Source organism: Candoia aspera, chromosome 2 (assembly GCF_035149785.1).
Source record: "Candoia aspera isolate rCanAsp1 chromosome 2, rCanAsp1.hap2, whole genome shotgun sequence".
NCBI classification, from domain to species: Eukaryota; Metazoa; Chordata; class Lepidosauria; order Squamata; family Boidae; genus Candoia; species Candoia aspera.
In genome coordinates this window covers 182,589,556-182,607,233 of record NC_086154.1, presented here as the reverse complement: position 1 = coordinate 182,607,233, position 17,678 = coordinate 182,589,556, and the positions used below count along the sequence as shown (strand labels likewise).

At 37.1% G+C, this 17,678-nt stretch overlaps 1 protein-coding gene across 1 annotated transcript in view; it reads left to right on the top strand.

Moving 5' to 3' along the window:
• The window catches only part of TEK (TEK receptor tyrosine kinase), a 59,492-nt gene that overhangs the window by 30,426 nt on the left and 11,388 nt on the right, over positions 1–17,678 (top strand). The window contains exons 9-14 of the mRNA XM_063294998.1: positions 1,794–1,947; positions 3,725–3,880; positions 4,416–4,550; positions 5,936–6,229; positions 7,816–8,115; positions 17,249–17,406. Of these exons, the coding sequence (XP_063151068.1) occupies positions 1,794–1,947; positions 3,725–3,880; positions 4,416–4,550; positions 5,936–6,229; positions 7,816–8,115; positions 17,249–17,406 (1,197 nt within the window). The remainder of the gene's footprint in view (positions 1–1,793; positions 1,948–3,724; positions 3,881–4,415; positions 4,551–5,935; positions 6,230–7,815; positions 8,116–17,248; positions 17,407–17,678) is intronic.

Below are 17,678 nucleotides of genomic sequence, written 5' to 3'. Positions count from 1 at the left end.
CTATCAACATAACATCAAGTGTTATGCAACCCATTCATCTCCTGATACCTCTTGATTCTGTTAAATATGAACATACCCAATTTCAGAATTTTGTAGCAGAATTTTTATTACATTGTACCAAGCAATAGTGCTGAGAAAATGGAGAGAAATTCAGTAAGTTCCTGGCTTTTAAATTCTAACAAATTAAGCAATATGATATTATAGTGGCAAGGTTGAACCTGCAGGATGGCTGGACGGCTGGATAGAATCTCCTCTCTCAGAAGCACTCTGGCTTTTCACATCCTGATGCCACCTCCTGCTTTAGGATAGCAGCTTGTAGTTCCTGCTGTAACCACCATTCTTCCTGAGGGCTCTTTGCCTGGCATCCTTCTTCTAACTCTACTGCGTGAGAGAGACCAGGGTCTCACACTCTGTATTGCCTTCCTGGTGATTAAAATGTAAATGTGAAAAAAATGTCTATAGGGCCACCTTATTAAAGGCCAGAAAGTGGCCCTATAGACATTTTCTTCATTTGTCTAATATGTAGCTAGAGGATTCAGCCCATCACTAGGAGATAGACCTATCTCAAAAAAAAAAGCCACCCTTAATTTATTTTTAAAAAAGATAAATGACAAGAAACCATGTTTACTTTAAATGTTAAAAGCAAATATTCAGAACTGAAAAAGATGAACTACAGATCTGACTAGATCAAAATTACAACTAAGGTTAAAAGAAAAGAAAGAACATTTAAGAGAATATAATGTTCTAGCTGAACCATAAGATGGCAGTGGTCTGCTACAAATAAAGAGCTGTCTATACCGAAATAGGAGAAGGTTGCAAATTATAATATGAATCAGAGGAATAGTCCAAAGATATATTTATATCTTCCCTACCCAATCTGAAGAATGAAAAGGATGGGAATACACAGAACTTTTGAACTTGTGCAGAGAAATAAAAGATGGGAGACTTACAAAATATAGAAGAAGAGATTTATCCTAGTGCAGGTCATAGCTAGACTTGTTACCTATTACTCCAGAAATAGAATTGCCTTGATGTTCCCCCTGTCTCAATTATCTGGACATCTTGCAGATTCCTAGTGAGTCCAAATTTCAATCATTTTGCTCTATGTTGGCTGGAAACAAAAACAGTACCGAGTGCTGTTAGTCTGATGCCAATAATGACATCACACATCACATAAATTATGACATCATTAAAGATATTACAATCTTTCTTTCCTTCCTGACTGCCACACTCCCAACCAACAGGCTGGCCCACTGCAGGTAATAATAGAACAATAATAAAAATCAAAGCCAGAATAAAAATATCACCCACTGTGAACTACAAGCATTATAAAACTATGAAAAATCATAAATGAACCACAAAAATTATTACATCAAAACAATAAATAGAAAAGCAATAAACATTCAATTATAATACAATTAAAATCTCAGCAATAAAAATTGGCAGCATGAAGCTCCTATGAAGGCAAAAACTTTTAATATAGTCTCATCAAATACGCTAGATCCCATTTTAGATATTAAAAAACCCTCAGTTAATATTACAGTGACATTTTGGTTTTAAACTGAAACGTAAAATGTTATCAAATGTATAATTTTCATTGGCCCCTCCTTCCCATAAAAGGTTGTTGTCAACATTTCATCAATAGTGAAATCTGAGTTGAATGTTGATTTTTCTGCTTTGGTAAAAAAAGAGGCAAAAAGGGCCATAAGTAAAAGCAGACTAATTTCTCAGGGGTACTGTGTTCCATGGACATCTAATTTGAATATTCTTTTTTGTACTGTTTGTTGCCCTAGCCTGTTACAATAGCCAAAAAAAGCAACGAGTCAGAAGCCTTAGAAGCTACTTTTCTCATTAAAAGTGTCCAGCCTTCTGATTCTGGAATGTGGGTCTACGTTGCTGAAACAAGAGTTGGCATGGCAGAAAAACCTTTCCAGGTTGCAGTTAAAGGTAAATGAGAAATATCCGCCATCATTTGTACATCTAGATTCCAGTATAATCACAGTAGCTTCAGTACGTTTAGATTCAGTTGATTTCAGTAGGTGTTAAGCTAAATTAAGCTAAGATTTCAGTAGGTGTTAAGCTAAGGTGTTAAGCTAAATTAAGCTAAATTAAGCTAAGGTGTTAAGCTTTGGCTGGATGCTGTGGGCATTGTAAACATTACCAGAAAGAGGTGAGCTGCAAACAGTATCTAAATCCAGTATCCAATGTAAATGGATTTTTTCCAGATGTCTTTTAATGCAAAATAGAAGCTGGGAAACCTACCGATCATAATTAAAGCTTCAACCATTTTGTTTCAGCAACTGAGAATTATTCCTAGATGATTTCTTTTGGATAGAAAGAAAAGGGAGCACCCAAATTCATTTTCTTATTGCACTTCTATGCCATATTAACAAATCTCTGTGGCTAGATGAAATAATGGTCGAAGGATTATTCCAAGAAATTTTGTTATCCAAGACAGAAGAACAAATGTCATCCTATCTCATCCATGAAGTGTGTGCAGGGTCAGCTAAATAATTTTGACAAGGGACGCCCCACAACACCCTTCTGTGTGTGTGTGTGTTTTCGTGTTTCAGATCACTCTTGATTCCTGGCAACTATAAGTTTATGCCAATATTTTCCAGACTGGCTTTCCATCCTTTCTATAGCTTGCAATAAATGTACTATAAATTAAGTAATTATCAATTTGCTATTTTGTCATCGTATTTAAGCTCTGATGTCAAAGACAGCTTCTACACTCTACCTAATGGTAAAGCTGTCCCTGAATGGGTCAAGCATCTCTGTTGACACTTCTTTATTATCTGCCAGCAGTTGACATGACCATCAGAAAATGAAGTATTTTTTCTAGGCAAGGGCTCTTGAGCACCAAGTCCAAAATTCAGTGTTATAAATATGATTTTAGTACTTGGCTTCTTATGCCAATGCGTAAGTACCGGCCTTTAGAAATAATTTCAGTAGCAGGACTGGAAACTGAAGAATAGTAAGCGAGATAACAGCTAAACTTAAGAGTTATGGCTGTATCAAGGACCTTATGAGTTTGCCTGCTCTGCCAGAAGCCCCCCCCCAAAAAAGGGGGGGTGTTAATGAGAAGAAAGATCAGATACCAAAGAACTGTTTCAGGCAGCCCAAGTTATGGGAGGGCCTCTGAAGAAAGCAACAGTTTTGAATCAATGGACTCTTGTCAGCAAGTTCCATCAGATTCAGGAAAACTTGATTTCATTAACTTAGTTCAGCTTGAAGGAAATGACATGCTGCAGAATGAGCAAATAGGAGAAATATGTGGAGCGTGGGAGAAAGGAAATGAATGAGAATGGGGAAGGGGAGGGAAGGAGCAGCGTCTTTGAATATCCTAGGACTCAGTCTGGACCTTCTGAGTTTTCCAGAACTGGGAGAGAGAAAAATGGAGCTAATGAAGAATGGGTAGGACTTTTGTGGGTTGCAGAAGGCTGACAATCTGGTTGCAGAAGGCTAAATTGCTGCAGTAAAAGGGAACGTAAAAGGAGGGTTTAGACAACTGTTATTTTCAATGCACAGAATTAAGTTTGCAAATCCCCTCCAGAAAGACAGGGCAATAGGATAAATATGTAATGTTCTGGTCTATAACAATCCCTCAGCCTTAATTTCTTCTGATAAATCTAGAGACTGACAAAACCCATTTCTATTGGGTTTTTTTCTTCCAAAATAAGACTTCTGTAATAGATGTGCTATTACTCCCCTTCTTCACCAGTTCTTCCTATGCCTCAAAATGCTCCAGCGTTGATAGAAAGAGGACATAATTTTCTCAGTATTGCAACAAATGCCGGATCATATTTTGGGGATGGACCAATTGTGTCAACTCAAATCCTGTACCGACATTCCAACTCTCAGTGGATGTCAGAGGAAGGTAAGACTCACACAAAGTACCAAAGATTTATCTTCTGAAACATTCCCTTTCCACAGCAGGTCACATCTATGTGGCACTTGTTCTCTGCTTCCAGGATTCTTCAAACTGTAATTCCATAAGTTGCTTAGAGGCCAATGAGTAGGCAACATACAAATTGGTGAAATAAATGAAAGAAAGAAATGCTTTAGCAGAGAATTTTCAGCATTTCACCAATTGCAATTTCAAGACACTTTGGGGGGAAACCATGATAATTATAGTGACATACAACTGATAGAGGTTTACAGTACAGGTAAGCCCATGGAGCTGGCCCTGTTTAATCCCCAGATTGGTGAACTAAAAATAAATATTGTCCATCAGGATTGCTTTTGGCATTTAATTGTTCTGCATTGCTTCACAGAGGAAAAAAAAATTGTTTGACCAGATGACAACATAACAAAATCAATACATTTAATGACCACAGAACATTTAAGTACATCTAAATCTTTCTTCCCTTGTTATTTTGCCATGTTTAATTTTTTTTTCCCTTGGAACTCAGTCACAGGAGACACCTGGCGGCTAAACAATCTAGAACCAAAAACAGTGTATTTCGTGTGTGTTCGCCTCACTCGCAGAGGAGAGGGGGGATCAGGACATCCTGGGCCATCAACCAGCTTCATTACAGCTGCTGTTGGTATGCAAATCTTCGGACTCCTTCTATAAAGGGGATGTTCACATCCCATTTGTTAGCCAGTAGCTGCTTTGTGCATATACCGTATACATATACTATAGCTCTTTATATAGAGAAATAATCCTCCCCAAGTGATAAATATGCTAAATGTGCATGCTAATTTTGAATTTCAGGAGTGCCACTATTTACCAAGCCTCCCTGGACAAAAGTTACTGAAGACTAATGGTGTTTCTGAGATGTAAGGGCTACTTACATACAGGCTGAGAATAAAATGAAAGGTTCAAAGCCGCCCAGAGACTCCTGTTCCTCACTGTGTGTTTCCTCAGTTCAGCTCCTCAATATGAGTTTCCTAATGTCCATAGTATTTCTTGCAGACTAGCTAAGTTCTAGCAGACATGCCTTTTTTGTGCATTTACACACATACACTTCACTGCCTGCCTCCCCTCCACAACTTGTGGGGAAAGAGAGATGAATGATTTCCACCCAACATCATCCATCCCAACTCCTATTGCAAATACCTTAGAGCAGCCTTTCTCAACCTTTTGACCCTGGAGGAACCCTTGAAATTTTTTTCAGGCCTCGAGGAACCCCTGCACATTCAGGGTCAAATATAGGCCAGAAGTTACAAAATGATTACATTCATTTCATGTGTAGGCCTGTGTATGTGCATTAACAGTGTTCTTAAACTAAAAATAAAGAATGAAACGTACCTCTTTAATGTGAAGTTGCCCAACTTTGAATTTTTTTTTAATTGTGATCACCCAGGGAACCCCTAGTGACCTCTCACAGAACCCTAGGGTTCCACGGAACCCTGGTTGAAAAACCCTGCCTTAGAGAGCCATCAGTTACTGTTGATGAGCCACTGAAACCCAATTATTAAGAACAAACAGGGATCCTTAAGTAATAATTCAGATTAATCCCTAATATTGTATTCATTTAAATCACATGAGTATAATGTTGAGAGAGATCTTAGTGTTTCTGAGAACATAGCTTATCGGTGCTATGATCTTCTTTTGTTCCCCCCTCTTGAAAACCCTAGGGTGAAGACAGAAGATAGTGCTTATACTCCAATTATTTTCATTAACTGCTGCAGGCTGGTTCACTGGGAATGCTAATTTGATTATAAAATAAAATAAAAATAATGTCCCTATTTCATCATGTGGAGGACTGTGATAGAGAAGACTTGCTCAAAGTCAGTATATCTCTGACTATTTAATTATGGACGTCTGAAGAAAGAAAAGGCCTATATTCTTTGTGTCTGGCTAGAATTTTGATTGTTCACAGATGGGAACAGGTTAATGGAGTACTCTTAGTATCATCCAGCAACAATCTTTTTAGGTTCACAACTGTTCCATCCATATTAATATTCTTTTTTGTAACTCTTAAAGGTCTTTCTCCACCAAGAGGACTGAGCCTGGTTCCTAAAAGCACAACAGCTCTGAACCTGTCATGGCAGCCAATCATTCACCACTTAGAGGAAGACATCCATATTGAAGTAGAAAATAAAAGTGTGACAGATGTAAATGGGGAGCATACTACCATCGTACAACTCCTAGGAAATCAGACCAGTTTGGTTATTGACAAGCTAGAACCCAGACATAAGTACATGTCCCGAGTCCGTGTAAATAGCAAGTCCAAAGGAGAATGGAGTGACTATCTCTCCGAATGGACCCTCAGTGACAGTAAGTGTATTTTTTATAGTCTTGGGGAGGAGGCGTGATTTAATTATTAGCTCAACAAAGCTGATTTAAATGGTCTGACGTTGGAAGAGGCAGCCAGCTTTGAACCTGCAGGTGTTATTGCATTGTAAATCTCATCAGCCCCAACCTACATGATCATTGATTAGGGATGATTGTTTTTGATATTCCAGCATCATGGTCAGTGATTTGGGATGATGCTCCTTCCAGCTGAAGGGTCACAGGTTGGTCTTTCTTGGAAACTGTTTTGCAACATATGGTATGTGTTCTGTAAAGCAGGCACCAGTCTAATAGCCTTCCCCAACCTGGTGCCCTGCAGATGGGATTGCAACTGATATAATTCCCAGTAGCAGAACCAGTGACTATGCTATTTAGGAATTCTGGGACTAGTGGCTATTCCTGATTGGCACCGCCCTTATCTTTCCTCTCTGACAAGTTATGTTATCCTTTGTACTAATCATTAGAACTTCAAAAATGATTTAGAAGAAGGATTTCAGATCCCATGCAAGCACACCTCATAGCTGTCTTTTAAAGCAGTCTACTTTTTTTCATTTATGTGTGTGATGATTCTGAAAAAAAAGATACTGCTACTTTATGGAGTAGATATATTAAAAGTCAATGTGACTCTTAAAGTGGTGATAACTTATTTTCAGGCCTGGGCAGAAGCCTTAAAAAAGACATGCATGCTTTAATGAATAACAGAGAGATGCTCTGCTCATGCAAGATCCAAGCATTTCTTCTGCACACTAATCCTACAAATAATAAACACATTTCTGATAATAATGCTGACTTCAAGGAGAAGCATGAAATATTGTATAGTTATCAAGAGTCTTGATTTCTATCAAGAAAAGGTGTATTTAGTATTATGATACTACTTTGCCAAAGTCAATCTTGACATCCAGTGAGCTGCTACATAGCCTTGTGCTGTTGGCACTGGCTGGTTTCACACACTGCACCTAAGCTATAATGCGGTTACCTTATTTTTGCATATCTGGTTGTATGAATTCAGTCATTTTAGTTTATTAACCACAATTTATGTTCTAGCTTGTGTAAACCTCACTAATTCTTGCTTACTCACAACCATAGCTTAGCATAATGAATTAACCAGTTTCTGATTGCCAGTGGGTCTCTAGAATTCCAGCCAGGAGTTTTTCTGGCTTTATATTGGAGATGCTGCTACTTGAACCTTCACATGAAGGTAGTGCTGAATCATAGGCAACAGCCTCTCTCATTATTTCTTACTTAATTTCTAATTCTGACTATTGATTACAAAATTGATTTCCAATTGATGAATAACCAAATGGTATTATAATGTTTAGGTTTAATTGTAATTACATGTTCTTGGGAGTAAATCCAATTTAATTCAAGGAATTGTAATTCTGAATAAGCATGTGTTAAAGTGTATTGCTGAATATTACTTAAATGACTGATAACATGGTTTTAACTTCACAAAATACCATTAACCAAGTAGATGAAATTCTGTTTGAAATATTAAAATAGAACTTTGTGACATTCCATGGAACAAAGACTTATGTGAAATACAACATTTGGGTTATTCATTTCTTTACTAGGACTTCCTCCTTCCCCTGGTAACATCAAGATCACGAACATCACAGACTCCTCTGCCATTATCTCTTGGTTAACTGCTGAAGGGCATTCCATCTCCTCCATCATTCTCAGCTATAAAATTCATGACAAGACCGAGTACAACCAAATTGATGTTACCATAAAAAACACCACCATCACCCAGTACCACCTCAAGGGTCTTGAGCCAGACACCACATATTTGGTTCAGATCACAGCCCAGAATAATGTTGGGAAAAGTGACACAAACCCTTCTTATGATCTGAAAACTCTGCCAGAATCAAAAGGTTAGTGTCAGCTAAATCAATGATCCTCAATTTCTGAATAATTTTAGGCATATTTGCTCATAGTAAATTTCATTAAGTGAAGTTATTATAGATGTAGATATAATATCATCTTGCGGCCTAGTGTTCAATGTATCTAGTGGCTAAGGTTCCCAGAATTTATGGCTAATTTGTGCAGTGGCTGGAAATTATAATCCAACATATTGGGAGGTACCAGGTTGGGGAAGAGTGGTTATAGTAATTTGAATGAGATTATGAGAATCATAATTCCAACTTTTTTGGAAGAAACCAGGAAGGGTAGGGCTGGTATACAGGCTTTCAGACTTTTAGGCTAACTTCATTTGACTAATAGGTCAAGACATCATATTTTTTAATGTCCCTCCTTCCTTCTTAAGATCTAATCTTGTCCTTCTGGCTATTTGTAAATACATCAGCCATGGTATATTCCATCCTTCACTAAGTAATTCTTGCTGTGTTTTTAAGTTCATAGAATCTGAGTGGACCATGTCTGCATATGTAATTACCTTCCTTGTACTGTAATTATCTCCAACATGAAAAGGATTTGAAGGAGAAGCTAAAGGTGAAATTGTTGGGCTTATTATTCTCTTCATAGAATTCCATACTGTTATCAAGCTTTGCATGATAATCTGTCCTATTAAAGTTTTATCCTCCTTGTGTCTCTGTACCATAAGTATCTCTGGAGTCCACTGGCCAAACCAGCTCCTTCCAGAATTGCCATTCTACTATTTGGAGATTTTATCCATTCTGTTATCCATAACAGACAGCTTGCTCTATAATACAATTTAAAATTTGGAAGGGCAAGGCTACCTCTGTCTTTTAAAATCTTGTAGAAATTTTTGTTTAACTCTGGGTATTCTCATGCCATATGAATTTACTGACAGTGTCTTGCCATTCTTATAGAGTTCTCTCAGAAATTTTAACTGGTGCAGTTTGAAATACAGGTAGTCCTCATTTACTGACTGCCTCATTTAGCAACTGTTCACAGTTACGACAGTGATAAAAAAGTAACTTTATGATCAATCCTCGCACTTATGACCTTTGCAGGTCGGTAAAGCAAAGGAAAGCTGAAGTAAGATCATAAGCACAGTTGTGGTTTCACTTAGCTGCTGCTTCGTTTAACAACTAAGTTGCCTGTCCCAATTGTGGTCGCTAAATGAGGATTATCTGTAGATAGTTTATCTTGGGTAATACATTCATTTTAATGATAGCCATTGATCCTAACAAGATAGCTTTAGATTCCACCACCTTTCAAGATCCTTTTTAATCCCTTGCCATAGTTTAGCATTATTATTTTGATATTTTTTAAATTGTTTCCTATCAAGTACAAACCAAGGTATTTCACTGAGTGGGCTATATGACAACTAGATCCTTTTGCAGAAAATTAATTTTCAATGATAATTCATTTTTGAATTTTTTGTGATGATAAATAGTAAAGGTAGACATCCCTGCCTTGTTCCTTTACTAATTTGAAAATCTTCAGAAAGTGCTCCTTTGGCCATAATCTTTGCTTTTTGCTGTGGATATATACTTTTAAATCCAGCTTGAAATTCTTCTCCAGGATTCGTTTTATTCAGAACTGCCAGCATGAATTCTAATCGATGTTGGAAATGCCAGGAAACAGAAGGAGCGTTTTACCACATGTGGTGGTCATGTTAAAAAAAAACCCGCAAAAATACTGGAAAGACATATGTAATACAATGCAGTAAAATTTGGAATTTAAATTCAAAATGAAACCACAACTTTTATTAGGAATAATCACAGAAAAAATCAACAAGAAACAAAACAATTTAATGAGATATATGCTTACAACAGCAAGAATAAATTTTGCTCAACATTGGAAGAAAGATACAATTCCAACAGTAATCTGACTGGACAATTAAATTTGGAGAATAGCAACAGTGGCAAAATTAACAGTAAATATACACAAGTTTAAATTCAAGCAAGAATGGTTTTCATACATACATCACACAGCATGACAAATCTAATCATCTACAGGTTGGTTTTTAAGGGGGCCTAAATGCAGATTAGCAAATTTATAAAAGGGGGGAAGTAAGAAAGTCAACAGCTTCTTTTTTTTTTCCTGCTTTGTTTTGTTCATATTTTTTTCTTTTATTAACAGGTACAAAAACGCCTACATTCATATTCATACACACACACACACACATCATATGACAACATGATGGACATTTTAATAACAAGTAATTTACCTTAAGACCAAAACTATTATTGTAAAACAAATACGTTGTTGTATGCTCTGCCTTCATTTTTTCATTTCATTATAGGTTCATCATATTTAAATCTGAAGAAAACCAAATAATTTTAATGCTTGTAACATTAACACCTAAAACTGTAATTAATATTGACAGAATATCTGCACTTTTCCTCTTCTCTCTTCTGTACATTTAATCCTCTAAGGCATATAAATAATAGAATATTAAGAATTTAAGCATATTATATAAATATCATTTTATTGAAATAACATATTGTACTAAAACTAAGATGATGGAACAATAGATGGTCTACGTGGCTAGATTTAAATAATATGTTAAAGTACTGAGCTAGTTCTATATTAACATTTTATGGATATACTTTTATTTTCACTCTTTTTTTTTCTGATTTTATTATCAGTGCTACATTTTTGGTTGTATTTTATCATATCTCCTGGTTGTTATACGTACCTATAAAAAGACATGATATTTGTATTAAGGCTACCAAACTATTGATTCTAAGCAGTTGTGTGTATATTTTAAAATGATTTTATTCTAAATTCAATGTTTGACTTTGATCAGTTCTCCTAATATTTTGTCAGAGATTAGGCTGGCAATGGTCAGAGGTGAAAGAAAATGTAAGAATCAATGATAAGGTAAAGAGCAGAAAAAATTGCTCAGAAGTCCCAACGAGAATCCCTCATGAGGGGTCAGTCTAAATACAATCTACAGTGGAAGTACATGACAGCTCACTCCTGTATTCTGCCAAGAACCTAGGGCAATGTCAACATATAATGAGGAGATAAACCTTCATCCCAAGAGGTACGGGGGTGGGGGAGGGAAGCAGAGGGCAAGACAATTAGCATTGGTGCTTATGAATGAGGCTGGGTTGAAATCCAAAGACAGCTGCTGATATGGCGGGAGGCAAAAGGAAAGCTCAGTGCTGCAAAGATATGTATACCTCTGGTATGTGGAATGTCAGAAATGTGAATCCAGGCAAACTTGATGTCAGAGCAGAAATGTCAAGACTGAACATTGACATCCTGGGAATCAGCAAACTGAAATCGATTGGAATAGGTCACTTCACATCACTAGAACATCAGATCTTCTAAGGCAGACACGAAAATCATAGAAGTAATAGAGTAGCCATCATTATTAACAAAAGGCTGTTAATGTCAGTGCTTGGATTCAAACAACAAAAAGAAGGTGGAATAATCTCAATTTTAATCAATCAGTATTACAGTGACCCAGGTCTATGCTGCAATCATAGATGCAGAGCAAGTGGAAATTAAACAGTGATCCTGTGAAGACCTTACGAACAACACAGCAAAAAAGAGATGTACTAAGAACAGGAGATGGGGTGCTAAAATTGCAAGTAAAATCATGAAATGAAGTCAATGGACTTATAAGAGTTATCCTAATCCTAAAATTGAAACAAACAAATAAATAAATAAATCCCAAAATGCAAAAAGCAAAAGACGGCAGAACGGCTGCCTGCTGACATGCTGAAAATAACTGAAGAAAGGTCAAAAGCAAAAGGAAACAGGCAATTTACCAAACAACAGTGTTCCAGGGAACAGCAAGAAGAAACAAGGAGTTGCACTTAAATAAGGAGAAACTGAGGATAATAATCAAATGGGAACTGAAAGTAGAAATTCGGTGACATTGACATTTTGGTAACTCATGACCTGTTGACTACAAGGGGGCTGTGTGTTGTAACAGAGAGTTAAGGATGTAATTTATATCCCCTCTTCATCTTTCATTCTGCCTGTACTTTGTCCAATAGATCGCTAATCTCAGGTCACTTCCTTCTGCCTTGGTTCCCAGGCAGGCACAAATGCTCAGGACACATGCTCTTCGACTCTCGTCCTGGTATGATGTCACTAGTTAGGTGCTAGCTGTGCATTTCCTGTAAATAAATGTCCTTTCTCTTATAAAAACCTCCTTCATTAATTGTTGTTCAGGTCAGAATCCCACTCTCAGGAATACTCACCAGGATACGCACAATACTTCAACAACCTCTAACAATGGGAAAGGATAAAAGGTTTATTTCAGAAATCAAGGGAAAATTTATTGCAAATGACAAAGGAGGAGAGCTGTGTTAGTCTATGGTGGCAAAAAATCAGAAGGTGTCTGTATCCGTAGCACCATCTCTATGCCACTGAGAAAGTGAGCTGCAGCTCATGAAAGCTTATGTCTTTTAATAAAATTGTTTAGTCAGGAAAGGTGGTACCAGACTCTTCTGACAAAGAAGGCAAAGAGTTGTCGGAGAAAGAAGATGCAAAGAAGAGATGGCGTGAATCTCTTTGTAACTGTACAAAATGATCCAAATTAAAAAAAAAGAACTTTAGAACTGTACAGTCATGATCCATGTTTCAATCATACGTACAAAAATTTAATAATTGAACTACAGCCATACATTCTAGAAGATGAAGTTGAAAGGGGTCTAGGAACCATTGCTAATGACAACCTGTAGAAATTGATGAAGTATTGACAGAACTGTTTAAAATTTTACAAGATGATGCAGTTAAAGTACTAAATGCAGTTTATAAGCATGTCTGGAGAGCATTGAGGTGGCCAAGGGACTGGGAAACATCAATTCAAAAAGGGAGTGCTAAGGAATGCTCAGATTATGAACAATTGCAGTTATCTTTCATGCTACTAAGATAATGCTCAAGATTTTACAATCCAGGCTTCAACAATACATGGCAGGAGAACTACCAGATGTCCATGCTGGAGTCAGAAGAAGCAAGAACATGCAAGATTGCATTACTAACATCCGATGGATAATGAAAAAGGCAAGGGGGTTCCAAGAAGACATCTGTTTTTGCTTTATTGATTATATAAAGGTTTTTGACTTTGCAGACTCTAACAAATTGTGGATAGTCTTTCAAACATGGGTGTGCTATGTCTACTGAAGAATATGTATGATGCCAGGAAGCAATCGTTAGAATGGAATATGGGGGACCAAGGGTTCAGAATTAGGAAATTAGTGTGCCAAGGTTGTATACTGTCCCCTTATTTATTTCACTGATAGGTAGAATGTATCATGAAAAATGCTGGACTAGAAGAAACAGAAACTGAAATTAAAATTGCTGGGAGAAATATAAAAAAACTCAGATATACTGAGTTGGACTGGAAGCAAAGAAGACTTAAGGGACATCTTACTGAAAGTGAAAGACATAAGTGCAAAAGCTGATTTCAGGTTCAGTATTAAAAATATATATAGAAAGATAGGGCAGTAGGCAATGCCAACCCAGTGGAAATATTGAGTAGGAAAGTTGAAGTAGCAACTGGTTTTATCTCCGTAATCTCAAAAACAGGAATGATGATTGAAGCCATGAAACAGACATTTAGTACTTGGAAGAAAGACTATAATAGATCTTGACAAAATATTAAAGAGCAGAAACAAAGCCATGGCTTTGCCAGTTGCAATATATGGCTGTGAAGGCTGGACCGTCAGAAAGGCTGAACAAAGAAAAACAGATGCCTTTGAATTGTGGTTCTGAAGAAGGTTGTTGAGAATACCTTGGGCCACAAGAAACCAAATAATTCAATACCAAATGAAGTTCACCAGAAACACTAATAATGAACATAAATCTTAGATGTACAATGCCAAGGCAAGATCTTAATGCTTGGAAAAATCAAAGGCATTTTTACAAAATTTTATTTTTTATTTTTCAAATTTAAAGCAGAATTTAAAAAGAAGCCAAAGCTGACAAGGTAGCTAGATACTATCCCTAACGATACAAGCTTGAACTTACAAGAACTCCTAAAGCACTTATGGACAAACAGCACTGATGAAATTATATCTATCAGGTGACCACAAGTCAGACACAACTGAACAACAGTGGGGAAGATTCCGATTTTCCCCACCTTATTTCTGTTATTTAACAAAATCAATAAAAGAATCATAACACACTCTTTAAATTGTCTAGCTTTTTATTGTCATCAAATATTGAAATGATGCTTAGGATGCCTTTCACTGTTGTTCTTTTGTGTTTATATTTGTTGAGATTTATGGTGTGGATCCAAACTTCTTTTCATACAGGATGTTCTCATTGATGGAAGGAAGGAAATTAATTTTGCCAAGTTATCTTCTTTCCTTAACCCCAGCCTTGTGCCCTCAGAATGGTGCTGGGGGCTGCAGAGTAAAAGGGAATTGTGTAAAATGTCCATTAGGGGTATTTTGTAAGCCAGGAATGGGAAGCATGATCCTCCAACACCCCAATAGCTCCAGACACCATGGTGAAGGATGAGGGATGCTGGAAGTTGTGGCGTCACAACAAGCAGCGTCCTTTAGTCTAAGCAGAATTCCTTCCACTTACACAGTGACAACTCAGATCCTCACCACTATTTTTATTTGTAAATCACCCAATGCTTGATTTTGGTTAAAAAAAGGAAAGATGGGGTTTTTTTTAAAAAAAATGTCTAGAATTTAAGATTCAGAGGTATAAATACCTTGGAGCAGCTGTCCCCAGCCGTGCACAGCCAGAGCAGAAGATATATGTGATAGTGACACCTTGTTGTTCTCCCACTCATCTCTTCCCTGTTCGGCCTTATTAAAGTCTTATTTCACATGGCTTCCATACCAGCTCCAGGGCTGACATACTGCTCTGTTGAACAAGCATCAAGAGAAAGAGCATGTTTTGATCCAGTAGAGAGAAAGCCTTCCAGGATCTTCAGGCAATGCTGCTATGGTATTTATTCCTTCTACCCCTATTGCAAACTATAATGCGACAATCCACTCTCCAGCAACGGGACTCTTCTGCCATCTACAGGCCTCCCATGTCCAATGCAGAGAGGGAAGTCTACAATATCCTACGACCCTTGGGACAATTTCTCAGACAGGATTACTGGATGCCTTAAATCTTCATCTTGGGATAAGACCTGCTTGTTTGTCTGATGAAAAAGCAAAGATTCTGCTACAAGTTTGCAGCTTGCATGTAAATCCCTTTTCTAAGAAAATAAGGTTTTAATTCTAGAATAGGTATTTACTAAAACAGCCATAAGTCAACCACAAATAATATAAAATAAAAATAGGAAAAAAGGAAGGAAGGAAGGAAGGAAGGAAGGAAGGAAGGAAGGAAGGAAGGAAGGAAGGAAGGAAGGAAGGAAGATCAAGCCATGTAATTATTTCTATCATGAGGCCTGAAAACTATTTCGGAGGGTTGGAGGCACTGATTTCCCATTGAGTGATATTAATTTGAGCTAAAAGTTGACATGATTACAGCTAAGTATGAGCTTTAATTGACATTATGCCTAATTCCAAGAGTGATTCTAAATTCAGAACAGTTGTATAACAGATTTTCATCATTTTAAACTCTTCCAGTGTTCCCAAATTCAAATTGCCTTATTATAGAATTCTTTTTCATAAAATATTTTAATTTACCTATTTCTTGTTTTATTCCTTAATATTATTTTATTCCAGAATTTTTAAATTTATATTTATTTACAGATACTGTATTCTTTATATTCTCTTTTTTGAATTTTATATTTTAAATATTTATAAGAGTGCTTTTATAAAAGATTTGCTAACAAATATCACAGGTAATTTGTATTAAGTTGAACAAAACGCTATCAGATTATTTATTATACCTTGCATTATCTCATGTATTAGGCCTAAAAAATTTTAGTTTCCATCTTTTACCCTTAATAACCCTCTGGATATAGAAACACACAGAATCAGTTGTGTGATCTGAAATTATCTGGTTCCAACTTCTGTTTTTATCATTTGCAGTATTAACGATAATCAGAGTGCTATCTATCCTTAGCAATCTGATGTGGACCAGAATATGAGGTGTCATTTTTAAACCTAGAATTCAAAGATCTCACAGAGTTTACCGTCTAAATATCTACCTAGAAATATATCTCTTATTTTCCTCATCAAGAATCATTCAACGCCATTGCAGACTATTCATTCATCCCGTACCGTCCCTTAAGAATCTAAGGAGAATAAGCAGGATTACATCCCCTGGCCCTGTATGTATAGTTCCTGAGAATGAAGCTTTACAGATAGATACACCCATGCAATTAGGGATCTTGATTGCACTGGGTACCTGCTTATATGGAAAAGGTGGTTTATCCACGGCTGAGTGTGTGTACGATAGTAGAAGTTTCATTCTCACCTTCCATTAAATGTGCTGAATCTGAGGAGACACACTTGTCCTATTGTCCCATGTATTTGCCTGTGACCCAAAACTGAAGAGTAGAATCAGGCTATTATATTTTCTCTGAAGCTAGTTGTCAGAAGTTTTATATCATAGATATAAGGGTATTGGCTTGATAGCTATGTCATAATATTGGCTACTGTTAATGCCATATCCAGACTAGGAAATAAGAACACATTCTTATCATAGTGTTCTCCACATCTTAAAGGAATATTAGAAACTGTCTGTCTTTGACAAGAGACAGACCTCTAAAAGGTGTTCTGAACTTCTGTACAATTACTGTTTATGGGTCCCTCAGAAAAACAGTAGGGGAAGAATATAGAATTGCCCTTCAAAAGTAACATTCCTAATGTTGAAGCATTCTAGAGCAGGAGGTTGAAAATTTCAGCACTGAATATAAGTAACATTATATTGTTATTGTGAACCCACTGCTAGGGCCCATATTTGAAGATCTTCCTCCTTCCACTCAAAGTCAGACAGCATTCTGACAGGTTCGCGGGAACTTCCAAATTTTTAAGTAAGGTTTTTAAGAAAATGGGACAAAATGGACATTTATATTAAAACGATGGGACGGTCTGGAAATGTTAAAAAAACAGGACTGTCCCATTCAAAATGGGATGTATGGTCAGCCTAATTAACAAGCTGCAGATTGAGTGAGCTATGGAACCACTTCAGGTGAAGTTCAGTTGACAGCGATGGTCTAACAACAAATGAGACGTGTTCATCTGCTTCCCACAGTTCTGAATGAGTCCAAAGGAGGTCAGATGTTACTGATTGCTATCCTGGGCTCAGCAGGGATGACTTGCCTGACAATACTACTGGCCTTTTTCATTATGCTACAATTGAAGCGGGCAAATTTCCAGCAACGCATGGCCCAGGTTTTCCAAAATGTGGTGGTGAGTCATCCACGCTAGAAGATGAATGTCTATGTGAAGCAAAATGGTGGCTAAGGGGTCTCCTTTCCCTTAGCATGGCACTCTCATTGTCAGGAGCAGTACAGCGACAGTGTGGGCCTTTTTTTTTTTGGTGGGAACAAAGGAAGATTCACTGTAATTCATAGGCTCTCTGGGCATATTCCCCTTGGATGAGCTTCTCTCTAACTGGGAGCTCCCTGCAGGTTTCACTGCAACTCCAGTTCTCCCCTGCTCCCTGCATACTGAGGTAGCAT